General features: G+C 51.9%; 1 protein-coding gene across 7 annotated transcripts; it reads right to left on the bottom strand.

The window, feature by feature from the left end:
* Window positions 1-323: 323 nt before the first annotated feature.
* SMUG1 (single-strand-selective monofunctional uracil-DNA glycosylase 1) lies at window positions 324-17,641 on the bottom strand. Of its 7 annotated transcripts, none has more exons than XM_084748598.1 (4): window positions 11,442-11,598; window positions 8,823-8,899; window positions 4,331-4,632; window positions 324-3,382 (listed from the first exon to the last, which is right to left on the bottom strand). In XM_084748598.1, exons 1-4 carry the CDS (start codon window positions 11,519-11,521, stop codon window positions 2,837-2,839), a joined length of 1,005 nt encoding a protein of 334 aa, XP_084604724.1. In that variant the 5' UTR covers window positions 11,522-11,598; the 3' UTR covers window positions 324-2,836. The 7 variants fall into 7 exon arrangements, with proteins under 7 accessions (XP_084604724.1, XP_084604727.1, XP_084604726.1 ...); XM_084748601.1 differs by lacking the exon at window positions 8,823-8,899 and adding an exon at window positions 9,682-9,878 and having other exon boundaries at window positions 11,442-11,571; XM_084748600.1 differs by having other exon boundaries at window positions 8,748-8,899; window positions 11,442-11,476.
* Between the last annotated feature and the right edge of the window lie 1,999 nt (window positions 17,642-19,640).

Raw genomic sequence — 19,640 nt, 5'->3', positions numbered from 1 at the left:
CTCCTCCTCACCACCTCAGCTACACATGCAAGGGCGCAGCAGCAGCAGCAGCAGCAGCGTCACCTCCACAGCCTTCACAATGCTACCACGATCCATCCTTAGCAGCAGCTGCAGAGGCCAAAGGACCACGGCTTGTGATGGTGTGCTGCTGTGAGGTGGTTCTGACGATGACTACTTGGAGTCTGCACACACCCTACCAGCTGCGGAAGGGTCCCCAACATGATGCTGTCACCTCAGAAGCCAGTTGTACTTCTGACCAACGATCTATAAACTCGAGAATTCCCAGAGACCCTTTCAGCTTCAGTAATATGCAAAACAAAACACAGGGGAAAAGACAGTGTTTATTTATTACAATTTATCACAAATACAAATCAAGGGGTGTAGCTCAGTATAGAGTGGCACACACTTCACATCCACAAAGCCCTGGGCTCAATCCCCAGAACTCCAAAATGACACACAGAGCATGTGAGTGAGAGAAAGAATGTACAAACCAGCACCAACTACCTCAAAAGAAACTTACGTGTCATTCGTGTGTGTGTGTGTGTGTGTGTGTGTGTGTGTGTGTGTGTGTGTTCACCAACCAGCAAGCCTGGCAGGAATTTGGTGTCCAGAGGTTGAGATCACGCATGGGCCACATGGCAGAACTCAACCTCTGTCCTCGTCCCATCCTGGCGCTCAGGCTGAGTCCCAACCCTCAAAGCATGTGGCTGGGCTTCCTGCAGGGTTGGCCCACAAATTCTAGTATGCGCTGAGCCCCCAACATGAATAATAATGACTCTCCTATCACTGGAGACCCCTCAAAGATTTAGTCTCCCACTTAGGAGCTAAAGATGGCAATGTTTGCCAGGTGGTGGTGGCACACGCTTTTAATCCCAGCACTTGGGAGGCAGAGACAGGCAGATCGCTGTGAGTTCGAGGCCGCCTAGTCTACAAAGCAAGTCCGGGATAGTCAAGGCTACACAGAGAAACCCTGTCTCAAAAAACCCAAAAACTAAAATCTTGCTAATGCTTAAAATGCTGGAGATGATTTGTGTCCCAGGAGACCACGTCTCATTAAGGAGCTCCCGCTGTGGCTCACTTTCCAGCCCTTATCACAGATCACCCCACCAACCATTCAAGAGCCAGATGAGACACCCGCTTCCCCATCGACCCCAACAGTGCGCAGAGCCTGATGAACTTCAGACAGGCAATCGGAGGCCTCATACAGCCCTCTCCAAGCTACCTGAGAGAAGTTTTTGCAAACAGTAAATAGGTAAGAAAAGGGAGTGTCCTAAAAGCAGCATTTCCCCCACCTCAATGAGGTGCAGAAGGAAGGAGAAGAGGGAGCCCACACAAGAAGGCTTGAGAGTCTTTAATGCTTAGTCTGAAAACTCACAGGCTGCGTTTTTCACATCATTGGTCCTTCCTCAGCAGGAATGTAGGCAAAGGCCTGAGGAGTGGATGGAGAGCCCCAGCGCAGAGGGAGGCCAGCAGAAAGAGTGTAGTGAGTACCACGCGCCAGCTGTCTGCAAAGCACTCTGCAGTGTTACCTCAGGCAATCCTTACACCCGACACCAGTTCCAGGAGGCAGCGCCCCCATTTTTACAGAGGATCTTGAGGCATAGAGAGGTTGTTCATAAGCAGGGCAGGCAGGGTGGCACTCTTAATCCCAGCACTCAGTAGGCAGAGGCAGGCAGATCCTGTGTATACAATGAGTTCTGGGCCAACACAATGAGACCTTATTTAAAAATTTAAAAACAAGTATCAATAACAAAAACAAAACAGAGGGAGGGTTTTTTTTTTTAAACAAAAGTTTTGAGTTTGAGGTCAACCTGGTCTACAAAATGAGCTCCAGATCGGGGTCCACAAAGAGAAAACCTTAACCTTGAAAAACGAAAGAATAAAATAAATTTAAAAGTTCATAGGCCTTATGGGAGAAAAAAGGATGAAAATCTAAATTTTTCCTAGTCTACTACACAGAAGTCTCCCTCAGATCAAGCCTTGGTCTCCCTGAAGAAATTCACTGTTTTTGTTTTTGTTTTCTGAGACAGGATTTCTCTGTGTAACTTTGGCTGTCCTGGACTTGCTTTGTAGACCAGGCTGGCCTCAAACTCACAGCAATCTGCCTGCCTCTGCCTCCCGAGTACTGGGATTAAAGGCGTGCATCACCACCGCCTGGCAAAATTAACTTTTTTTTAAAAATTACTTATTTATTTACTCATTTTTGAGACAGAACCTAATGCATTCCAGGCTGGCCTTGAACTCCTGATCCTCCTCCTTCTTAGTGATGAGATTACAAGGGTATGCCAGGACACCTGGGTAAGAAGTTCGCTCTCAACATGATGTCTGTTCTGGTCCCAAGCCCTCTTGGGGTCTGCCAGAGGAGATTCTGGAAAGAGTGCCCTCTGGGTGGGGGAAGGGAAGTGTGGGGAGCACTGATAACGGAGGAGGCTGCACTCCATCTGTGTACACTGAATACATGTGTCGAAGCATCACACTGAACCCCCTCTAATATGTACAGCTAGTGTCAAAAAGGCTGAGGTAGATCAGTGTTCAAGAGCTTTCCCAGTGTACACAAGGCAGTGCCAACAAAAAAAATTCCTCCGAAACGGCAAATATGACCTCAGACACAGAGGCTCACAAGAAAATGCTCACCCTCTGCTGATGCTGTGCACAACCGGCCACTGTAGAAAGGGGAAAACAGCAGGAGAGCTGCCCACCCTGGGATCAGAGTCTGCCTGGCCATTAGAGGACAGCACAGCAGGCTGAAAGCACTGTTTCCTGCATTAGCGAGTGCAGCAAACCTTGTGTGCAGCCATCTTGCTGTGCAAGGCTGACTGGGGTCTCTACTGGGGACCTAGGCCTGGCCCTGGCATTCTTCCGTTAGCAGAGGCAACAGCCCCAACTCTTGGAGTCTTTCCCTGGCTGCTGCCTCCCAGCCCTTGTTGGCCTGTGGGCTTCGAGGAGAGGGGTGCAGGAGCCCCTCCACCTGCACCTCTGGCGTCAGCCCTGCCAGGGCTTTCCGTGCCCGCTGCTCGGCCAGACGCCCAACTCCCACTACCAGCCGCACCCCTAGCAGCTGCACCTGCCGGCAGAGGGCCGCGTCGCAGATCGCCAGAAGCTGCTCCCGCTGCTTGGCAGGCAGCTCAGCCGGGGTGAGGTTTCGTCCGCTGGGAGCCAAGAAAAGCAGAGGACACAGGTTGTGGACAAAGCAGTGCCGGAAGAAGACCTGGGGCTGTCCACAGAGGGTCCGGAAGAAGCCCCAGAATCGGGCTCCGCTCACCTCTGACTGTGGGCACTCCAGTCCCAGCACTGGTCGCTTGGGATGCTCTTGGGGAGGGGTCAGCACTGGGCCCCCAATGCCCAACCAGTCCCGGACCACATTCACTTCCCCAAAAGGTACCTGTGAGGGAAGGAGAGAGACACACATGGGATTTCGCCCTGGAGACCTGACCCTCTCCACCTACCGTGGTGATCTCGCCCACCCCCACCGTCACCCACGGCTCTGTGTTAAGGACTCTCTGCCCTGTGGTTTGCGACTGTTGGTTTTCTTTCGTCCCCCCCCCCCCCCCACTGTGGACTGTGCCCAGCAGAAACTGTGTGCCTCTACTTTCTCCAGGTGCTGGGGCCAAATATGGGCAGAACACTAGGGCATTTGGCCCTACAGAGGGCATGATTCTAATGCTGGTGACAGACAGATCGCCAGAGTGAAAGGAGACAGGGCAGGCTGACCGCTGATCTCTGGGCACCCTCCGAGCCTCAGGCCTCAGGCTGCCATTTCATCGATCATCATCGATCACCTTTCAGCACTCGGTTGGGGTCAATAAAAGCGATTGAGCCTCCTGCCCTGAGGCCTCTTTACCTCCCCCAGTTGCAGTGCACCCCCCTACTGAACCACAGTCACTCACCCTGATCCCTAAGGGGAAAGCAGGCAGCCCCTAAGCTTGGCCCTGTTCTGAACCTTTCCGAGACTGCGGGGTCTGCCAGCAGAATGCCCTGCGGCTCCTGCACCTTCATCCCACTCCCAGCCAACCTTCCTGGAGGACCCAGCAAACCCAGCCCTGACTCCAACCACACTCTAGGGACAAGGGAGATCCGGCAAGGTGAGGTATGGGGCAGGAAGGAAGGGCTCTCAGAGGCAATTAGTGGAGAGCTCGCAGGGGAAACGGAACTACCATTAGCGTGCTTGGTTAACTAGGCACAGAGAAGTGGGGAAGAGTGCTTGAGACCACAGGAGCCAGTGTGTGTGTCCTGCAGGGGATGGGGCAGGGGACCCACACATGTCCCAGGCAATTACACATCCCTCCTTCACAGCCCCAGACCCGCCCACCAGAGGAAGGCAGGCCTTTACCCCAGTCTGGGCCATGCCAAAGGGCCCTGGGTTCATGCCCAGGAAGAGCACTTCCTTGGGGCCTTGGCAGTAGCGAGTGACGTAGTTTTGGTGTGGCTCCCAAGCATAGTCCACTGGGTTGTAGATGACACCCACAGGCTCTGGAAACTGCAGCTGGCTCAGCTCAGCATTGAGCCGAAGCTCCTCTTTCAGGAAAGCCTCAGCCAAGCTTCCGGTGCAAGACAGAGGCTCCGTCAGGGCACCTGAGGGCTCATGGGTAGGCCCTGGTGGAAAAGTCTGGGGCACAGCCATGCTGCTGTCACCTGGAAAAGAAGGGGACAGCGTTTCCTTCAACCTCAACCCAATGTTAGGCTCTGTACTAGCTGGGGGCTCCTACTATCATTTCCTGGCCTTTGCTCCGGGAGTCCAGACCCACCCTCTTCCTGATAGTTAAGAGCTCGCTACATAGTTACAGTTACTTGTCTTGTTTCAACAAAGTCCCTCACAGGCAAATGGAGGAAGGATTTATCCCAGCTCACAGAGGATACAGGTTCATGGAAGTGGGCCATGGCTGCAGGAGTCATAGTAAAGACTCAGAAAGCAATGAACGCCTGCATTCAATTAGATCTCTCCCTCTCTCTCCCTGAACACCACCACCTGCCTTGGTTTTATGAGACAGGTGCTCACTATGTAACCTCAGCATGCTGACCAGGCTGGCCTTGAACCCATAGACATCCTCCTGTCTCTACGTGGGATTAAAAGTGTGTGTTACCAAACCTGGCTAGAGTTCTCCTTTTTATGCTGTGCCGGCTTGGATTTTTGGTTGTGGGTTTTTGTTTGTTTGTTTGTTTGTTTGTTTTGATTTTTTCAAGACAGAGGTTCTCTGTGTAGCCTTGGCTGTCCTGGACTCACTTTGTAGACCAGGCTGGTCTCAAGCTCACAGAGATCCACCTGCCTCTTGGGATTACAGGCGTGAGCCACTTGCTGCCTAGTTTTTAACGTCAACTTGACATGAGCTAAAGTCATGTTGGAAGATGGATCCTCAACTGAGAAAACATCCCCCACCCCTGAGCTGGTGGTCCTGGGTGCTATCAGAAAGCAGGCTGAGCAAGCCAAGGGGGGAGCAAGCCTGTGAGCAGCACCCCTTCACGGCCCTGACATCCTTGATGATGGACTGTGACATGAAACAGCAAGCTAAAACAAACCCTTCCCTCCTTTAGTTGCATTTGGTCATGGTGTTTTGTGCCAGTAATAGAAACCCTAAGACAGTCCACGGCCCCGAGAGCCCATGGTACCACACGCACACAGTACAGGTTCTCTCACCTCAATTAGCCCAATTTAGAAAGTCTTTCATGGGGCTGGAGAGATGGCTTAGAGGTTAAGAGCACTGAATGCTCTTCCAAAGGTCCTGAGTTCAATTCCCAGCAACCACATGGTGGCTTCACAACCATCTGTAACGTGATTGGATGCCCTCTTCTGCCTGCAGGTGTACATGCAGACAGAGCACTGTATACATATATAAATAAATAAATCTTTTAAAAAAGAAAAAAGGAAAAGAAAGTCTTTCACAGACACACCCAGAGACTCGTCTTCAAAACCATTCCAGATCCTATCACATTGGCCTAGATATTACCCACAATGGTACCCATCCCAAGCCTTCCACCAGCCGAGGCCAGAGCCAACGGTTCTTAGGCCACGCTGAGCACACAGCACATTTTCTTTCTTCCTTTTCTCTCTCTCTCTCTCTCTCTTTTTTTTTTTTTTTTACCTCCAGTGATAAATTAAACCCGAGCTATTGACCATGCTAGGCAAGTGCTCTACAGTCCTAACCCTTCCCATGTTTTGATGGGGATGTCTCACTAAGTGACTCAAGCTGGCCTTTAATTTACTCTAGCCTAGGTTGGCCTTGAACTCGTGATCCTGTTGCCTGCCTCAAGCCTCTGAAATAAGTGGGATTTCAACCTGCACAATCAGGCACGGTTATCTAGTATATTTCTTTTCTCTCTTTTTTTGTTTTTGTTGTTGTTCTGTTTTGTTTTTCCGAGACATGGTTTCTCTGTGTAGCCTTGGCTGTCTTGGACTCAGTTTGTAGATTAGGCTGGCCTTGAACTCACAGAGATCCTCCTGCCTCTGTCTCCCTGGAGTGCTGGGATTACAGATGTGTGCCACCAGGCCTGGCTGACATTTCTTTTCCTTAAGAAAAAAAAATGTGGGGCTGGAGAGATGGCTCAAAGGTTAAGAGCATTGTCTGTTCTTCCAAAGGGCCTGAGTTCTAAGTTGAATTCCCAGCAACCACATGGTGGCTCATACCCATCTTTGGTGAGATTTCGTGCCCTCTTCTGGAGTGTAGGAACACATGTGGGCAGAATACTGTATAAATAATAAATAAATCCTTTTTTTAAAAGTGCCAGGCATTTTGGTAATGCCTTTAATCAGCACTTCAGAGACAGGTGGATCTCTGTGACTTTGAAGGCAGCCTGGTCTAGATAGTAAATTCAGGGCTATGTCGGAGACTATCTCAAAGAAATGCCTCAAGCCTCCAGGTGGTGGTGGCACACACCGTTAATCCCAGCACGCAGGAGGCAGAGGCAGGGAGTGAATTCTGAGGCCAGCCATGTCTACAGAGTGAGTTCCAAGACAGACAGGCCTACAAAGAGAAACCCTGTCTCAAAAAAAACAAAATCAAAACCAGAGCTGGGCATGGTGGCACACGCTTTTAATCCCAGCACTCGGGAGGCAGAGGCAGACAGATCTCTGTGAGTTCGAGGCCAGCCTGGTCTACAAAGAGAATTCTAGGACAGCCAGGGCTATTTCACAGAGAAAGCCTGTCTCAAAAAAACAAAAGAAAAAAGAAAGAAAAGAAAAAGGAAAGAAACCACCAACAACAACAAAAAAAACCCCACAACACCTCCCCCCAAAAGAAAAATATTTGTCTTTATCTGTGTGTATGTCTCTGTCTACCTGTCTGCCTGCCTGTCTGCCTCTCTCTCTCTCTCTCTCTCTCTCTCTCTCTCTCTCTCTCTTGCTCTCTCTCTCTCTCTGTATGTGTGTGTCCGCGCGCACGTGCTACATATGTGTGGGTACAAGAGCAGAACACACTCTTAGCCACTAGGTCATCCTTACCCCCTTCCTTACGTATTTATTGAGATAGGGTCACAGGTGCCCAGACTGGTCTCAAGCTTGCTACGTAGCTGCTGATGGTCAGAAACTCCCGATTCTCCTGCCTCCACTTCTAAAGTGCTGGGATTACAGCTTGCACCAAGCCAGGCTACACCGTCAGGATACATCTATGGCATCCTTTCTCTCCAATGTCATCCTTAATTTAAAAAAAAAAAAAAGCCGGTCCAGCCAGGATGAGCGTGTCCTGGAAATACTGAGCTGACGGATGAGATGCAGGTGCACAGCCACAGCCCAGAGACTTGAGAGGGCTAATTACAGCGTCTTCCAGGTGGTGAGCAATTGCTCTACGCCAGGTACACATCATTGATCTCCATAACAACCCCATGAGGTGGGTACTATTGCTCCCAAGTTACAAGCCAGGAGACTGAGGCTTAACGAGATCAAGCAAGCTGCCTTAGGGTCATGCAGTTAGCAAGTAATGAAGCTGGGATTTGAACCCACACTATCTGACTCACGCTATGCTCTTAACCACCCATGCCATCTTGCCTTAGATGGTTTTATGGGCACCCTACTAATTCTACAAGCCCCTAACCCCAGGCCAGCCCAGCTTATCTCCCACACTCAAGAATCCTCAGAGGTAAGTGGGATGATTACTAGACTCTGAATAGACTCTTACAAGCTACGCAACCATGGCCAGAGAGCTCTGGGCTTTCACATCTGAATACGGGGCATCATAATAATACCCACTTCATAAAGCTGTCTATAAATGGGGAGAGGGGAAGGGACTCAGCAGCAAGCCTTCTAAGCTGCAACAGCTGTTCTTTCTCACACGCCTATGCACACCCAGGGCTCGTCGCTGGCCATCCCGCTCACTTTCAAAATGTTTCTCCTAACCCCCAACTCCCAACACTTTGCCCAGGTCACTTCTACCAACCCAACCTAATACGATCCCCGAGGTAACCAGGACACCAACCGCCGCCAGCCAGGAGGGCGACCCGGTTCATGCTCATCCTTCAAGGTGCAGCTCAAACCATCTCCTTGGTGCTTTGCCTCTTCAGTGTACCAGGACATTCCTCAGAGCCCAGCCCCGCCCCCACAGCTGGGATTATACAATGTGGAAGGCTTGGCCCCCAGCTGGCGGCACTATCGAGAGATGGCTCTATGAATGAGGATGCTAACTTCATAGGCTATTGGGCATGAGGCCTAGTTGGAGGAAAGTAGGGTCTTTGAAGGGTGTATCTCGGCCCTGGTCCCCTCCAGCCACCCACTGCTCTGTTTCCTGGCCAACAGGCTACGAGCAGCTTTGCCCTGTACCCACCTTTCCATCATGGGTGCCCTGCCTCAGCACAAGCCACTGGGGACTGGACCCTCTGAGAGTGTGAGCCAGGGTTACCTTTCCTCTCTCGTGCTCTTCTTCTCAGGGATCTATCACAGCAATAAATCCCGACAGACCGCACACAAGGAGGCTGGCTGCGAAGCCAAGACATAAGTGTCTCAAACAATGCGTGGTTCGCACGCGCAGGTGGAAGCTGAGAGCCTCGGGGTGCTGCCAAAGTTAGTGGCTTCTTCATGACTTCACCCTTTGCCTCCCCCAACCGGAGCCAGGGAGACCAGGGGCCAGGCTCTGTTCCATTCCCTGCCACACCTACAAGATCCTAGAAATTATTAGGTCATTAACAATCCCTGCCCTATTCTTTCCGTTTCTACTTCGTCAGTCTTGTTTAAAGCCACCTTCAGGGCCAGGCGGCGGTGGTGCACGCCTTCAATCCCAGCACTGAGGAGCCCAGAGGCAGGTGGATCGCTGTGAGTTCGAGGCCAGCCTGGGCTACAAAGTGAGTCCAGGACAGCCCGGGATATACACAGAGAGACCCTGTCTCAAAAAACAAAAATAAAAAAATAAAAAATAAACAAAGCTACCTTCAAACAACGAGTTTTTGTTTCTCTGTGTTAGGGAGAGAGCCCTGGGGCCAGACAAGGACTTTCCTACTGAGCCGCCCTGATCACTGAACCATCCGTGATGGAGCCCGCAGCCCCAGTTATGACAGTGTGACAGTTCTCTGTCACTAAGCTGCATCACCCGCTGCTGCCTGCCTCCTCCTCCCCTTTTCTTTTCAACTTTATCTTTAAGTTACGTGTTCTGAGACAAAGTCTCACTACATGGCTTTGGCTGTCCTGAAACTGAAGATGTAGACCAGACGAACCGCAAACTGGCAGCATCCTTCCCGCCTCAGTCTCCTGAGTGCTAGGATTACCTGCATGTGCCACCACACCAGGCCAGAAATATTTAACTGATTTGTCCACATGGGCTCCCAGAACATTCTGGAAAACTGAGGATGGTGTGCTGAACTTGGTTTTCTGGGACCTTGCTTCGCAGTTCCCTGTGCAGGACCAATATTAGAAAAAGCAGCAGTCGTGATCTCTCTCCGGTCTGACACAGACCTGCTGTTTGCTGAAGACAGCAAGGACGGACATACAGAAAATGGACAAACAGAAATCATTAAGACTTTGTTTTCACTATTCAATTGTTTTTTGTTTGGTTGGTTGATTGGTTGGTTTTGTTTGTTTGATCTTTTTTTGGTTTTTCGAGACAGGGTTTCTCTGTGTAGCCTTGGCTGTCCTGGACTAACTATGTAGACCAGGTTGGCCTCAAACTTACAACGGTCCGCCTGCCTCTGCTTCCCGAGTGCTGGGATTAAAGGCGTGCGTCACCACTGCCCGGCTCACTATTCAATCGTTAAAGCCCAGTCTGACAGCAAGTACCACAAGCTAAAAGTCAGCTGACTTGAATTCTAGTCCTGGTTTATTTCCTCTTAACATTTATGTATTTACTGGGGACAGAAAGTGTGCCGTATCACACGTGTGGTCATAGACAACTTTTGAGAGCTGGTTCTCTTCTTCTTCTGTCAAGGCTCTGAGGATCGAACTCAGGTCATGAGGTTTGGCAGCAAGTGCCCTCCCAGCCGAGATACCTAAGAAGACTCTCCTTCATTTTAAGGCTCTTCTCTATAGGAGCCACATAGTCCACCAACTTACCACCAGCTGATGTTTATTTTTAAATATTTATGAGTCCCTTACATATCGGTCTCCTAAATGAATAATGTAAAACAGGCTTAATTAAGGGAAGCCAAGAACTGAGAGGGCAGATAAACATGCTGAAATACAGTATAATCTGAGCTTTACTATCCTGGACAAAACATTAGGAGCTCTAAGGAGACACCTGGTGGTTCCACCTAAAGTCACCAACGGCCATAAGCTTTATGCTGCAACTCAGTGGAGTGGCTACCAAGGATGTATGAAGCTTTGCGATCAATCCCCAGCACTGCAGCCAGGTGTGGAGGCGCATGCCTATAAGCCCAGCACTCAGGAGGTAGAGGCAGAAAGATGAGACGACCAAGAGCGATCTCCCATAACAAGGGTTAGACCAACTTGGACTATGCGTTTTCTTTTCTTAAAAAGAAAAAAAAAAAAAAAAAAAACCCAAAAGCTTAAGAAATGTATCACACATGTCAAAATACATTTAAAAGCAAAGGGCGACACTGGGATACATATGGTCAGTGGTAAACTGCATACCTCTATGCAACCTTTGTGAAATTAACTCCAAGAAGTTTAACAGAATCCAGCCCACACTGGGGTACAAAGACGGCTCAGCCATCAAGAGCACTGGCTGATCTTCCAATGGTCCTGAGTTCAATTCCCAGCACCCACAAAGCGGCTCACAACAATCTAACTGTAATCCTATAGGATCCAGTGCCCTCTTCTGGTGTGCAGACAAAACACCCATATGTGTAAAATACATGAATAAATAAACCTAAAATAAAAACAAGAACCCAAGCCACTAGCTAGCCCCTGCCCGTTGTAGGCGCTTCAGGAATCCACAGGATTCCAATCAAAATAGCGCTGCAGGGTTCACAGGGGTCCCTGTAAGTCCTCGGCGTCGCAGCGCCAACACCCCTCGGGAGCCCCGCGAGCCCCCTCCGCCCAGCGCATAGATGCAGCCCCACTACGCCCTCACCTGCACCGGCTTCCCTTGCAGCTTCCGCTTCCTTTCTTCGTTCCGGCGAGAAGGACACTGGGAGTCGTAGTCAACAGCATTTAAATAAGGAGAATGGCTAGCAGTGTCCGCTTCCTCCGGAAATGCCAGATCCCCGGAAAGCTCGCTACAGGAGCTCCACGGGTCGCTGGGGATTGTAGTTTAATAATGTGATTTAAATTAAGACGTCACAACCATCTGGACTCTCCAGCCATCTCCAATCCTTCACCCACCAGAGACCCTTTTTAGCCCGCCTGCTGCCCCAAGTTATGAGGAAAGCCCTCTGTGCAGTTGCCTGAGCCTGAAGTGGTTCTACAGAGAAGCTTCTGAGAGAAGCCGCAAGAGACGGAAAGATCTGAGAGCCAAGGCTCTCAGACAAGTCTCCCACGATGCCTGAAGGCAGAGGGTAGACACAGCCCAGTCTGCAGGGGCAGAACTGGAAGCCAGTATGGCCGGTGTGGTGGTGCATACCTGTAATCCAATGACTTGAGTGGCTGAAGCAGGACCATCAGCTGAAGGCCAGTCTGGGCTACACAGTGAGGCCCTGGAGAGAGAGCCTTGCTCAGTCACTTGTTCCACTGGGCTCTGAAGAGGTTGGGTGCTGCCCACTCAGATTGAATCGCCCAGGAGAATTCTCCCGACTTGGTGTGCCAATTCAAACCTCAGATGTTTGTTGTTTACCAACTCTGGGTGTCCCTTAGCCCACATAAGTGGACATATAACAATAGCCACTGCGCCGGGTGTGGTGGTGCCTCACATCTTTAATCCCAGCACTCAGGAGGCAGAGGCAGGTGGATCGCTGTGAGTTCGAGACCAGCCGGGTCTACAAAAAGTGAGTTCAGGACAGCCAAGGCTGCACAGAGAGACCCTGTCTTGGAAAACAAACAAACAAACAAACAAACACAGCCATTGCATATCCCACCTTTCCAAATTCTCCTACTATAGTCTACCCACGAAACCTTCCCCAACAACTCCTAACCCCCAAACGCACCTGACTATCTGTCTCCTCCGCACTGACTTCCAAAGCTGTTCGGTTCCTGCTTTATTCCTGGCCATCTGGATGCTTCTGCGTGCTGACTGTGGAATCTTTTATACAGATAGTTATCTTTTGGGTCCTCTGCCTCCTCCAACACACATGTCTGAGAAATCCAGGGTTCTCAACGCTAAAGTAAGGTCCCCCAGCAGCTGTTAGGGAAGAAAACCAGTGTGCCCAAAACACTATCCCTTTGCCAAGACTGTTCTAGCGTCCCATGAACAGATAAAAGCAACGGGTGCAGCTGCTATGACCTCCAGCATAGAGGTGAGGAGCCACCTGCATCCCCACGACACCAGAGACTGCCCGTTGTCTGCTGAGCTATAGCGTGCAACAGCCTCTTCCCTCTGAGTCTTGCCCCTTTTCTGCTGTGCAAATCTAGATTTGTCACTTGCCTCTTGCATGGCTTTCTTTCTGTCGCTAGCCGTCTCTCTCTTCCCCTGGGTGTATCTCAATGTCTCTGCTTCCTCTGCAATAAGTGAAAATAAACTTCTGTTTCATTATTTGTACATTCTCCTTTCTCCAAACAAAAATGAGGGAGGAGGGACTTCACCATAGTGGTCGTCTCATTATTTAAGGAGCCTGAGAGCAGGCTGGACCTATGGCTCAGCAGTTAAGAGCACTGACTGCTCTTCCAGAGGACCCAGGTTCAATTCCCAGTACCCACACGGAAGCTCACAACTGTCTGTAACTCCTGTTCACACAAATGTATGTCCAGTCAAAACACCAATGTACATCTTTTTAAAAATCCTAAGAACCTGGCCTGGAGAGGTGGCTCAGCGGTTAAGAGCAGTGTCTTCTGGCCTGCAGGGGTAATGCAGACAGAGCACTCACATACATAAAATAAATAAATCTTTAAAAAAAAAAGGGGGGGGGAGGGTCTAGAGAGATGGCTCAGAGGTCAATTCCCGGCAACCACATCGTGGCTCACAACCATCTATAATGAGATCTAGGGCCCTCTTCTGCTGTTAAGGTGTACATGCAAGCAGAACAGTGTATAAAAAATAAATCTTTAAAAAAATAAAGAAAGAAAAGAAAAGAGATTGACGGAGGGACAGAAGAAATTAATTATAGGTCCCACCATCCTTTTAGATACCCCTGCCCCCCAGGATCTCATCTTGGCTGTCCAGGAACTCACTATGCAGACCAGGTTAGCCCCAAGCTCAAAGCTCTGCCTGACTCTGTCTCCTGAATGCTAGGACTAAAAGCCCATGTGGGCCACCACCCCAAGGCCAATTATTTACAACAACCCCTCAGCACCCACGTTGGCCTCAGGCAGAACAACAGTCAGTAAAGTGAGTAACTGGAAAACAGGCTACAAAATGCCCCCACATGCCTGGCATGGTGGCTCTTGCCTTTAATGCCAGCATTCAGTGAGCTGAAGAAGACAGATCTCTGGAATATATAGTGAGACCCTCTCTCAAAAACAAACAAACAAACAAAAAACCCAACCAAACAAACAACAAAACAAAAAAAGATGCTCACCACCTAATGTCCACTTCTGTAGAACTGAGCGGCTTTTCTGTCCCTATGAGCCCACTGACTCCTGGAAGCTCAGAGCAAGTCCCAAGGGAAAGAGAAACAGGTGCAGGCAGTCACCTTGAACTGCTAATGCTGACCCCTGTGAGCCATTACACACCCCATCTTTCCAAGTTCTCCTAGAACAGTTTGCTTAGGAAGCCCTCCCCAAAAGTCCTTCTCTCTTTCAGAAATCGTGGGCTTAGAGCTCTGCTGGAGGAAAGATGCTTAGAGATGAGACCCAGAGACTTCCCAGAGATGAGAGGTGGGCGTAGCCCTTCCCTAGTCTCCTGGCCCTCCAGAAGCCTTCAATCTACAGGCTGACAGTGGTTCATGGCCTTGAGAGGCAGGGGGGACAGTAGATCCTGGCCATGGCTCAGGAGGAGCTAGCAGGTGTGCCCTGGGCTTTAGAGAGGCCTCTGAGGGCCAACAGCTGCTACTCAGCCTGCAGAAGGGTTAATTTGCTTTCTTGTTTCCCTCGGATTTCCCCAGGCTACGGGAGCTGTGTTGGGCCACGAGTGCCATCTATTGGCTGTTGAGGGAGCTGGTTCTGCCTTGCTGAGATTTTTAGGCCAGGCAGCCCTTCCCTTCCCTTGCAAAGGACCTCCGTGGCTGCACAAAGCTAAAATTGCCTATTGGATGAATGCAAGCCACGTTTCCCCCTCTCTGGGTACCAGGTGTCACCTGGCCACTTCCCTGGGAAACTCCAAAGGACTTTCTGGGGCTTCTCTCCACGCTCTGATCCCCTCTTTCCCAGCCAGGTCAGCAAACATGAGGGAACATCAGAGTGAAAACTGATAGTCTGGAACTGGGGCTAGATCTGCAGGCATGATCTTGGCTTACAGATGGGGACCTCAGGCAGGTTACTTCACTTCTCTGGGCCTCGGTTATCCCAGCTGTAAAATGGTACAATCCTTGAAATCTCTATGTCTTTCACAATAAATTAACTGGCAAGGTGCTTTATTAAGCCCTGGCCCAGAAGGGGCCCCGTGTGAAGGTTAGTCCTTGTTGCTATGGCTACAGGCAGGCCTGCAGGCAGATGCTGGACCGAGCCCTCCACCTCATGGCCAGACACAAAGGCACAGTACTAGCCAACTCATCCGCCCCCCCCCCCCAGAGTCCATCAGAGACCACACCCTGCCAGAGTTAGGATGAGCCCTGGGAGTCAGTGGTCCCCCCCCCCCCCCGAGAGTCCATCAGAGACCACACTCTGCCAGAGTTAGGATTTGCCCTGGGAGTCAGTGGTCCCCCCCCCCCCAGAGTCCATCAGAGACCACACCCTGCCAGAGTTAGGATTCGCCCTGGGAGTCAGTGGTCCCCCCACCCCCACCCCGAGAGTCCATCAGAGACCACACTCTGCCAGAGTTAGGATTCGCCCTGGGAGTCAGTGGTTCACAGTGCCCTTCAGTCTCCAAAGGTCGGGAGGACATTAGAAGAACCATCAGAAAAAGGAAGGGTTTCCAGTAGAGACGAAGGAAGGAGGGCAGGGCATAGCTCAGTGGTGAAGTACAGATTAGCACGCACACACTGGGTCCCATGCCAGTGTACACACACACACACCACTGAAAGACAATGAGGAGAGATTAGCAGGCACATAAAATGCCCTTCTTGCTGGGTATAGCTCCATAGACCTGTAATGTCAACACTGGAGACTGAGGCAGGAAGATCACAAGTTTGAAACCAGCCTGAGCTATGCAGCCAGACCTTGTATAAAAGAAAAAAGAAAAAGAAAAAGAAAGAAAAGGGGAGGGGTTAGACTGGCAGGGTGCCTTAGCAGGTAAAGGACTCCAGTCCACATGGTAGAAGGAGAGGATGTCTTCTGGCCTTTATATGTGTAGTGGCACATGATCACACATTCATAAATAAATAAATGCCAAGCAGACACCAAACCCACTAAATGTCCTGCTTTGGGGAAGAGGAGGGCAGGGTGTGTGTGTGTGTGTGTGTGTGTGTGTGTGTGTGTGTGTGTAAGCATGTGTGTAAAGCCAAGGCTACCCTTGACTCTGGCTCAGAAACCTCAAAGGTTGATCAGCCTGCAAAGGCATCTGTTACAGGACTGTCCAGTTCTTCCGGGAGTTAATCTATAGATGCTGCCTGCAGGTGCCCAGGCTCCAATTCCCAAGCAGGGAAGCTGAGTTCATATCAAGCCAATTCCCAGCCTCTGGTCTCTATGTCTGCCTTCCTCTATCCTACAGAGAAATAGGTATGGAGATTTCCCCGTGTGGTGAGACGGTAGAAATGTGGACGTCCATTAGCTAAAGCTTTACTCTGACCCTCAGTCCCAAACCAACAGAAAAACCCACTTAACTGAAGGCAGGTGGCAGCTTCCTAATCTTGCAGCTCAGATGCCCGGCTCCTGGCTCTGGATGCATGGGTACCCAGGAGAGGGGTGGGCAGCTCGAGAGCTGATGTGCATTGCTTACTTGGGAAGCAATTATTGGAGGACCCGTCAGCTCAGTGAGGTTCGCTTCTCACTAATCGGATTTCATCCGAGCCCCAGGCTGGGGGAGGGGGATGCTGAGTAATTTGGCTGGATGCAGTGGTGGAGTGGGAGAGGTTGGGAGCCTCGTAATCTGTCTGAGTGGTGTTAGAGCTGTTCAGACCAGTTATCCTGAGGGGACCACACAGACATCAGACAGACAGCATTTGGGGCGGGGGTGGGGGACTGATGCCCAGGTCTTGGAATGAGAAAAATGGACATCAGATTTCGATTTTTGCAGACTGAGAGCATCTCCCACGCTTGAGCCGAGCAGAGCAACTAGGAAAGGAAGGAGATCCAGGCCGGAAACAAGGCCACAAAGCCAAGTGAGAAGGTGTCCTGTGACCCAACATGCCACCTAGCCATCACCCTGACCCCTGACTGTGTCCACAGCCGCGGGATACAAAGGAAGACTTGAAGGCCATACTTATCCCTGTTCTCTCACAGCCTTCTCCCACATCCCCCTTCTTTGGCTCCGTCCCATGTAGTACTCTCCAACGCCCCCATACCCCCCTACACACACACACACACACACACACACACACACACACACACACACACACACACATGACCCTCTCCTCACCTCTATACTCCACTCCACGGCTTACAGAACAGTGTTGGGAAGCCAGCAGGAGAGGCTGAGCTCTGCTGAGTCTCCTCCCACACCAGACACCCCACGGAAGTGCTTCAGGAGGGCTCCCAGCACTCCCGGTCCAGCACTTTGACTTTCTCATCCTCAATGCCACCACCCTCTGGCCTGGAATTATTCCCATATCCCAAGACCCCCTATGGGAAAGATTCCCCTTTGCCTGTATCCGGCTGGCAACCCTTGGAACCGATAGTTCAGCCTGTCTGGTGGAGCTTTAGGGCTTATGGCTCTGCCAGCCTGTGTGTGTCCCTGGAGGTTGGCACTTGCTTCTCTCCAGGGTGTCTAGTGACTCCCCGTGCGGGGCTGGGGAGCCCTGGCTGAGCAGCTTCCAGGTCCTGGGTTCTAACCCCCACAAGGAAGAAAGAAAATAACAGAGTAGGCAAGGTGGCACACACCTGCAGTCCAGCAGGGAGGCTGGAGGCAGGAGCTTCAGGTGCTCAAGGTCATCCTCCTCAGCTACAACGGGAGTCTGACTCCAGCTCGTTAAGAAACAAAGTATCAGAGCGGACTTGTGATACATGCTTGCCACCTATGCTGAGCTGACACTCCACCTGTCAGAGAGGACGCCAGGCCCAGGCACCAGGGACCTTCTGCTCCTTGTCCAGTCTATCAGCGGCCTTTCCCAACACTCCCTGTCACTCCGGCTGGTACCATCTTGCCCCCACCCTTACCCCCCCCCCCGCAGCCAGGATGAAGAGGGAGCCCAGGCACCCCGGGGCACCAGGCGGAACCGGATGCAAACCCTCCCCAGCCTTCCCCGGGGAAGGAGGACGCGGGAGCGGCGGGCCCCCGCAGCAAAAGCTCCCTTGCATACATTTGCATGCGATTTGCATGTGATCAACTTCACGTTCAAAGCCTGCCCCTCGCCCCGTGCGGGCGGGCCACCCCGCACATCCTCCGGGGTGCGGCCTGGGTCCCCGCGCCCCCGCGCCGGCCGGGCCGCGCAGCCGCGCGTCTCGCGGAGGATCCCAGCCCATTGAGGCCGCTGATTGATGGCGCTGCCCTCCGCGTGAACCCGCCTTTAATACCGAGGAAGTTATGAAACCGCCATACATCAGCGCCCGCCGCCCCGCCCGGCCGCCGCCCCGCCCGCCGGCTCCTCTTCAAAACCTCATTTGGGCTCCGGCCGCGGGGCTCGCAGGGAGTGGGGGTGGGACCCCGCGCCCCCCACGGCTGCATCTCCGGACCCATTTAGAACTGCTGACATTTTATCTGCGTTCCATACATCACTCCGTCCCCAGCAGACATCTCTCAGCGAGCGGCGGGGAGTCGGGGTGGGGGGGCTGGCCGGGGTCCTGAGCTGAGGATGGGAGGAAGCCGGGTGGAGGTGGGGAGCCGCCCATGACCGCGCGCCCCTTCCCCACCTAAGAGCTTCTGCAGGTGGCAGCCTCACAGGGGTTGTGTCCTGTGCAAGTCCCTGCTGCCTTTTCTTGGGGCGACTAGGTTTTGTCGTCCGTCCTCCTGATGCAGAGTATAATGGTGGTCGTTTAACCTCTTTGGTTAACCTCTATGGACCACTTCTAATATTTGCTGCACCTCTCTTCGGGGAAGTCCTTCTGGCTATCTAACCATTGTGCCTCATGCTTCATTTTCTTCTTGTTTCGTCTTTGGAAGATAAGAGAGCCATGCCGCCTCTCACATGCTTTAAATCCTTTGTTAGATACAATGCCCGAGCAGTCCAAGTAAAGCCACCGGCCCACGCTCTTGAGTTTTGCAAGCATGATAGAAGACAGACGGCTGGGCCATCCTAGAAAGAAGAAAATGGAGACCCGAACTGGAAACAGGCTAGGACCCAAGGCGCCGACGCACAGCGGAGGGACAGACAGCGGGGTCTGGACCAACAGACAGCGGGCAGAGGAAGAAAGGGGGATGGGAGAGAAGCGAGCAGACAAAGAAACACACAAAGCTCTGGACAGACAAAGGGACTGTAGCTGGGGACAGGCAGACAGCCACGAGGCAGAGACAGCTGCACGTCCGCCGGCAGGCACGTGAACCAGTCCTCCCGCCTGCCCATGTCACTCAAGGCTCTGCAGGAATGTGACCGGGGTCTCTTGGGTACTTGGCTCTAGTCTGCGTCTCTCTCATTCTCCTGCCTCCGAGCTCACCACGCCTGCCCTTCGTTCCCCCCTATCTGTGACCCCGGTCCAGTCACCGCACCTCGTGACTTGCCCTTCGCCCTAGCTCATGGAAACAGACATTTCTATGAGCGTGGGGAATCTCCCAGACTCCCCAGTGGAGGAAGGCTCAAGGCACATTCTAGGCTGGAGAAGGCCGAGGCAGCCCAGCAAAGCTGCTAGGATGCGCGGGTGTGGCTCCTCCAGGCCCAAAGTGTGGGTGTGGCCGGCGCATCATTTGCATCTCATTTACATGTAGCAGTTCCCAGTCCTCCCCCTCGGACTCTGCAGTGCACCCCCACCCCACCCCCACCCCCGCCTTGGACTTCAGCTAGGCCCCAGTGACACTGGACGTGAGAAAGTCGCCCAGTGGAGTCTAGGGGAGTCA

Source organism: Acomys minous (genome assembly GCF_964271855.1).
Source record: "Acomys minous genome assembly, chromosome: 12".
NCBI classification, from domain to species: domain Eukaryota; kingdom Metazoa; phylum Chordata; class Mammalia; order Rodentia; family Muridae; genus Acomys; species Acomys minous.
The sequence above is the reverse complement of the archived record's forward strand: the minus strand, read 5'-3'. Positions and strand labels throughout refer to the sequence as shown.